Source organism: Hyposmocoma kahamanoa, unplaced genomic scaffold (genome assembly GCF_003589595.1).
Source record: "Hyposmocoma kahamanoa isolate Upper Pololo Valley unplaced genomic scaffold, ASM358959v1 88, whole genome shotgun sequence".
Taxonomy (NCBI): Eukaryota; Metazoa; Arthropoda; class Insecta; order Lepidoptera; family Cosmopterigidae; genus Hyposmocoma; species Hyposmocoma kahamanoa.
Genome location: NW_020654466.1, coordinates 10,971,584 through 10,979,387, shown reverse-complemented (window position 1 = coordinate 10,979,387; position 7,804 = coordinate 10,971,584). Strand labels below are relative to the sequence as shown.

The 7,804-nt window shown below is 33.7% G+C and overlaps 1 protein-coding gene across 1 annotated transcript; it reads left to right on the top strand.

The window, feature by feature from the left end:
- Nucleotides 1-2,893, top strand: LOC113235921. Its single transcript, XM_026471843.1, has 3 exons — nucleotides 1-105; nucleotides 669-891; nucleotides 1,079-2,893. The coding sequence occupies exons 2-3, from the start codon at nucleotides 679-681 to the stop codon at nucleotides 2,876-2,878; spliced, it is 2,013 nt and encodes a 670-aa protein (XP_026327628.1). The 5' UTR covers nucleotides 1-105; nucleotides 669-678; the 3' UTR covers nucleotides 2,879-2,893.
- Nucleotides 2,894-7,804: the final 4,911 nt, after the last annotated feature.

Sequence of the window (7,804 nt, the reverse complement as noted above, 5' to 3'; positions counted from 1 at the left end):
TCGGCTGATCATGTGTATGTGATTTTTATGTGTATTTTTTTGCAAGTTAGGCGTAGTCGATCTTTTGTTGTGTGGTATTTTTATAAGTTTCGTCTATCGTTCACGGTAAGTCTTACTTTAGGTTGTGGGTTTCCCTCGTATTTGGCCTACATTTATAAATTTTCTGGATGGGTTGATTAGGAATCTTCTTAGTTATTATATTCTCATATAAAACACTAGTATTATGACAAGTAATGATAAGTGTAGTCGGAAGGCTGCTATGCTGTTAATGCAAAAAAGTTGGAATTTTTATATTATGTTCTTTGAACCTGTATAGCATAAAATGTGATTGACTTTCATTTACATTAATAAAACAGAGCTGTTTGTATGTGGACAGGATGATTAGATTACCACAGCATCCTGCACATATCTACTTGTGCAACATTTCGCTGGTTTAAACGTAAACTTCACTAAAAAGCCAAATCGGCTAATGGAGGTCAAGATTTTGTGTTTTACCTGTATTGGGATTTTAATATTATTGTAACTTTTCTCGATGCTGTTTTAGAATGAAGGACACTACACACTGATTAACTTTTGTATCTTAGGTGTTCTTCTTAATGAAATAAAAATAGTAAATGTACACAGCTGTCATGGTTACTAATGTATTATTTTTTCTTTTACATTTTCAGAATCATCAAGATGGGTGGTTGCCGATGTTCCTATGGTAATTGCACGGCTCGGTCTGATGGGAAAACCCACTTATTCCATTTTCCGGTGTTTGACAAAGTACGATGTCACCAATGGCTTACTAATGCTAATAAACTGGAATTTCTCAATCTCAAAGTTTCGCAGCTTAAGAATAGAGTGGTGTGTCAACACCATTTTAAAGATGATAATTTTATGAACTTTAAGGTAATATGAGTTGGGTACTGTTTTTTACAATTTGTGACTATTATTGTAATACTATTTAAATAACATGCCTATTCTGTCACATCAACTAATAATGCTTTTAATGTTTTATAATTATAAATGCTGCTTTATAAATTCTTGTTGGATCTAACATATGTAAATGTTGTTTATGTTACTGTAATCGTTTCAGAAAGACAAATTGAAGTTTGATGCAGTGCCTACAGAAAATGGGCCCTATTGTAATGAACCTGCACCAGATCCTGAGCAGTCTTTAATCACACCAGAAGATATTGAGATTGATCAGTTGACTTGTAGTGAAAAGCAAGCCAATTATTCAGTTAAGTATGGAGATTTTTTGACAAATTCGGAAGTGGAACTACTAACTGTAAAATCATTGATTGACAATCCACTCAACACAATGAAAACTGAAACTCAAATCATGAATGAGGAAAATGATGAATACCAGGAAATAAGAAAATCAGATAGTTTCACTACTTTTAGTCATAAAACACTTCCAAGAAGGAAGGAGAAAAAGTTCTCAATACCCAAAAAAGTGAAAGCAGTTAGTCCATTAAAAGTTATGTCGCCGTTGTCGAATAACAATAATAAATCAGAAAAACCAAACAGTAAATTAATTGAAATAGAAATAGCACCCAAAGAAGATGTTAAACCTTTGCATAATACTAATAATGAGACACCTAATTTGCCTAAAAGAAATAACAAAATCAAAATAATATCTGAAAAAACAATATCAGAACAAGTAAAGGTGCATGGTAAACTTGAACCTGTGTCACCATCATTAGTGCTGCGTGCGCGAAATAAAAGGAAGGACCCTGTTCATCCCATAGATAAGCAACTAACAGATGAAAGTTCAAATACTGTTACAATCAATGATATATTTAGTTTATTCTCACCAAACACATACCAACCACATACAGCACCAAATACAGCTATGAGTGTAGCAGTTAATGACCAGCCCTTACTGGAACCATCTCAAAACTACCAACCAAATTTTCTTACTGGAGGGAATGATAATTTTATTGAATCAAAACCAGTTTTATTAGAATCCCAAGATTTACAAAAAAATACAGAAGTTTATCTTCAAGTTTTGCCAGTTAGTGTTGATACTGCACCTAATGAACAAATATCAAGTTTTGTACCAGCAAATATATGCAACTTTCAAAGTAAACCAATCTCAATACAGTCTACACCCAAGAAAAATATTCTTAATCAAACTTGTGAAATATCACCAATCAAACAACTGCATAATAATAATAGAACTATTGAATCAACTTCCCCAAATACATCCGTTTTGAAAAATAAAATACCACCAGAAAGAGTAGCGGCTATTGAAGAGAAAAGGAAATTTAATAAGAAGTTAAGGGATATGATCGAGTTTTGCTTAGATGAACTTGATGATCCAGATAAAAAGAGTGAAAGCAGTTCGAAAAAGACAGTAGAGATTGACAAGGTGGTGAAGTTGCCTGAAAAATCAAACAATGCAAAACGCAATGGTACTAATGATGTACAAATCAATACAGGTACTATAAATATAAATCATAAACATAAAATACAACAACAAAAGTTTGCACCACAGGCTGACATGGTTAAAAGTAAAACTCACTTCCAAAAGACTCAGACTTTAAAAACGCCTGATTCTTATATTTCAGTCTTGGAGACCAGATTACAGAAGATGGAAGATCTTTTATTACAAAAAATAGATCAAAACTCTCAGAATATAGCAGAGTTAAAAAAATCTTTTTGTAATCCTGCTGTTGGCAAAAAATCGACTCTTACACAAACATCCGGCAACGAAGAAGCGTATAAGAAGCAACTCTATCAAGAAATATCAAAGTACCTTAGTCCTAATGTGAACAGTTCGGTTTACGAAGAATTGTTTTTGAATAAATTTTCCCAAAGGAAATCTCTCGAGAATGCACATATGGACCTTCAAATGTCACCGCCAAAACGGCGGCGACGATTGAGGTGATTATATAGAGTGGCGCGACGTTGTTATTCATTCGTGAGTAGAGTGGTAAATTAAATTTAAGCATAATTTGTTGTGTAAGGTACATTTTATAGTATGATACAATGTATAATTTTTATGAAGTACATTGACGTTATATTTTCACAATAGTTTTTCTAATTTTGATACCTTCTAACAGTCTTAATGAGGTTTTGCGTGTCTTAGAAAATATGTTCTCAATCTTTCAGTTTGGCTTCCTTGATTGAAAGTTTTGTGTTATAAATGCAACCTATTTACATGAAACACTTCCTTTTTTCGCAATTAAAGCTAAAATTAATTTTAAGTATTAGTTCCATGCATGTTGCAAAATATGTATTGTTATTTCCATTATTCTGTTTCGTTGTAGCGACTCTTGACACGGTTTTTTCAAATTTAAATTCAAGTAATTTCTAAGTTACGTACATAATTATGTGCATGTTTAATAGCAATACTTCTCGCAAATGGTGATGGAAAACATTGTTATGAATTCTGCAAGTCGAAGAAGGTTTACTTTAATTAAAGGAAATCCGTGCCCAACAGTCCGTTATTGGGCACGGGAACGAACAATGGGTTGTTGATGGATAATGATGATGTATAAGCCGTCCACACTGGCGCCGCCGATCGGCAGTAGACCTTAGAGGATGGAAAAAAAGACAGTCGTTCAGCCAGCCTTCAGCTCGACCGCCATCGACATTGACGTCATCGAAAACTCACAATAAGCATTGTCACAGCCCATATCGTGTTGCCAAAGTGAAACGTGTGCCTTATTCCAGCGTCACCATGGTCGAGTTTTGGAAATTAGACTGGCTAGAAAAAAAAGCCGCTATTTGGTCGGTTCTAGTCGCAAAAAACTAGATTTAGTCGGTCCGCCCCGTTCAATAATTATAAGGGTGTTTTACTGTCCACGCTGGAATAAGCTTATTCCAGCGGTACCGTTTCTCAATCTCGAGAACCACAACACCTAGCTTAGATCTGATTACACTAAAAATAATTCGTGATTTAGTCGGTTGTAGTCGTTACGTCGTTTCGAAGTTATTAAGGTGTTTTACTGACCACACTGAAATAAGTTTATTCCGGCGGCATCATTTTCGAATCTCGATAACCACAGCTCCTAGCTTAGATCTGTTTGCATCCAGAAAGTCGTGAATTAGTCGGTTCTCGCTTTTATTGCGTGACATAACCGTTTTATGAGCGGCTCTAAACGATTTCACGTCGTTAGTGTGGTCGATCAGATCGAAGGGTGACCCCTTAGTGCGCACTATTCTCGTTGCGTTGTAGTGTTCGTAATATTTTTTGTTTTAGCTTCTCGCGGTTAGCGATGATTTCTAATAGATTAGATTATAAGTTAAGTAAGAACTAGATGCAAGGCAACTTTTCGTTCTTTGCATTTTACTTAAAAACATAAAGAACTGGTCGTTGATCCTACCATTTTACGGAAAAGGCGCTTTGACATAGTTCACAACCAAGAATGCACCATTACGTACATTCAAAGACACATTTTTTAAACTCTTATTCCTAGTGGCCTTTCTCTAAATTTGTCTCAAAGTTTCTTCTCCGCTTTAAAAGTCCTGTTAGCAATACCGTGATGTATAGACGTGGTACAGTGAGTATACCCAAATCTTTAAAATGTTGTCGGCATGATTCCTATGGAGGAATCTGTACTGTACCATAGTGCGAATGGCCCTTTTTAGGAATATGAAAGCACTTTCTATATTATTGGAAACTGTTTGCCCATAGCGCTATGCTGTAACGAAATTTTTATTCAATCAAGGCATGATACATCGATTTTAGTTGTTTTATAGCAAGCACATCTCTTAAACTTCGTAAGGCATAACAGGCACAACTGATTGAGTTTTGTATACTGTACAATAATTTTTCTTAGGCTTATTTTATAATTGATTAGTTTGTATACAGTCTGTATGCATTATTGTTCCAAGCAAATAAATATTATTATTACTATTAATAGGCGCGCGGCGATAACTGGTAGGAGTCAGTGGTACCTACATATTGACTTCGCGCATGCAGTCTGTATAGCAACAGCCTTATGCAATGCGGATTGGGGATTTCACACGTTTTCAGTGACTTTGCAATGCAACGGTACAGCCAGTATGGAAATAAGTACTGGGGCCTAACCATGAACTCTTATTATGATTCAGTTTAAAACCTAAAATGTATCGTTGTGAGACAGCGCTACATGAAGTGTATATCACCATCCCACTTTTTGTCCTCACGAACCTATACTGAACTGTAATAAGAGTTCATGGTACGGCCCCTGGTGTCTTTTTGTATAGTAACAGTAGAGCACCTTGTGCAAGAGTTCGTCGAGGGAAGTACTGACACGACTGCATACGCCCCCTATATAAGCAATACTCTTTGATGGAAAGGGAGAGGGGCAGATAATTTATCTTGAAGATACTCGTTCACGTCGTAATAACTTTTAGAAATTAATAATTTTTTCAATACATTTGTGAATTTGTTTACGTTTGATTCTGATTTTAAATATTCTGGGAGTTTGTTATAGATTTTTATTGACATAGAATGAGGTCCTGAACTATGTATCTTCAATTTAGACATTGCTTGTATTAAGTTATTTTTATTTCGCGGAATGTGATGTCTATTATAAAAATTAGGGCTATTTTTTATGAATTTACACACTCCCAATATATAAATATATACCTACCTGGCAATGTTAGTACATTAAATTTTTGGAATTACGGTTTACAGCTTTCTACTTGCTTTATATTTACAAGAATCCGAATACATTTTTTCTGAGCGGTTAAGAGCTCATGGGCATTTACGCTGTTACCCCAAAGTATTACGCCGTCACTGCTGTTTTTATGCTTAGTGATCTTTTTTTAATTCACGCAAAGCGTATGTAAACTGCGATAATTTCGATTTAATTTTTTGGATATGTGATTTCCAGTCGATGTCGGTATCAATGTTTATACCTAGCAGTAAATAATAAGTAAAAACTGTCAATATTGGAGCTTTTTCTTTGAAAATAACGTAGTACAAAACAGTCAACTTAATTTGTCAGCCTTTTTGTTCTTGGAAATTAAAATTAAAATATAAAAAAAAAACTTTTGCAATCAAAGTAACAAACCTCCTCTAGAGAACATCAAAACTGTCGTTATTTCAATGATATGAGATGATAATCAGATCTTAAATCTTTAAAAATATACAACCATTAAAAATTATTGTAAAGTCAGCCTTTTAAACTTAAATTATTGTTTAGTTCTTTATTCTAAATAATTGAAATTGAAATAATAAAATTGAAAAAAAAAAATTAAATAAAATGTTTACTAAAACAAAATATAGTATAATTTAAAAACAATCTTTCTAATGTAAAGGTGCTTTTCCACCAGCCAGACGAGGATTAAAATTTGTATGGCAAAATTTAAATTTTCTTCTAGCGTATTTTCGATGGAAATGATCTTGATTGACGAGGATGGGCGAGGCGAGAATTGAAATATTTGTTGATGTACTTAGAGCATATAATGTCAAATCGTATTGTTGCCTTCATAAGAGATATTGTACTATGTAACGGAAGCATGATTTCTAGCGCGAGCTCGCGATGTCTTTTATTATCAATCGCGAGATTGTGAGGTTATAAACGTTGACACATTTTCGAATATATGTAAATACTAGATATTTCAACCTTGTTTTTAAAAATATATAATCATGACACAGTTTTTAACAAAAGTATTACATTTATTTCAGAGCAAAGTAAAGTACAATCAGTGAAAAATATGCTGTCATTTTTGTAAATATTTATACCATGCATTTTCATTAAAATGTATACAATTAGGATTGTGATTTTATCATAATAATGTGACCACTTTTAAAACTACGGAGTTTGTTACATTTTAGTCATAATTGGATCGTTTTTAAAATAAATGAACGCACAATAATATAATATTATATTGCAACTACATTGTGCATTCATTTAAATACTAGCGCCAGTTGTAAAGTTATTTGTATGGTATTTTGCCAGTTCGGGCGGCACCGACATCGATTTTATTCGGTTAAATTACCCTCAATTTTTTTTTGGTGATACTTACAAGTGATCTGTACCTATGCTGTATCCAATTAATTGTCTTTGTGGTGCAACACCAGTGATCTAAATTTACAGTGTTATCGTGATAAATTATTGTAATTGCGGACACAATCTATTTTCTAAATAAAAGGTTATTGAAAAATTTCGAACTAAATTCGACTACTTAGTACTTGGTATCGATAATAGATTATGTAAAAAAATAATTTATCGAAAGTAAAATGTTGTTATTTTTTAAATGTCTAATATTTACAAATACTCGAAAATGTGTCAAGGCTTACATTTTATTGCACGCAACCGAACGCACGATTTGAGTTTAAAAAAAGACAGCTTCATCTGATTCTTCTTCTGTTAACATATTTAATAATAATAATTTGCGGGACGTGTTTATTGCTAAACGAATTGGACAGGACTGAATTGTCACTATCCGCAACGACACCACGAGCGCGCGCGAGCTTTTAATAATTTTAATTTTTGGTAGAAATAGGCACGCGAGATTTCTATTCTCCTCTCGCCTCGGCGGTGGAAAACCACCTTAACTTCTACGAAGCGGTTTTTTACTCCCTCTCCCCGCCCGCATTTGTCGTCAATATTTACTTTAAAAAAGGAATATTTATTTTACATGAATGTTTTGTACATAAGTACCATCTATCGGTGAGAGTCAGAATGGTGGGTGTATCTCAACGAATCCTGACAATTTTTTTACCAAAAAAATTTACCTAAATTGTACTATTTAAATTGCAATGCAGATTTTGGAGCAATAAGGTGATATCTACAAAATTACAACTTTTCAGGAGAGAGGCTTAAAGATTCTACGAACGAAATTAGTCTATAGCTTTATTATGTTAAATAGGAGA

Coding starts and splice junctions, on each gene's coding strand:
- LOC113235921 (XM_026471843.1), top strand. CDS start 679: ATGGGTGGTTGCCGATGTTCCTATGGTAATTGCACGGCTCGGTCTGAT. Junction 892..1,078: donor ATAATTTTATGAACTTTAAG/GTAATATGAGTT, acceptor TAATCGTTTCAG/AAAGACAAATTGAAGTTTGA.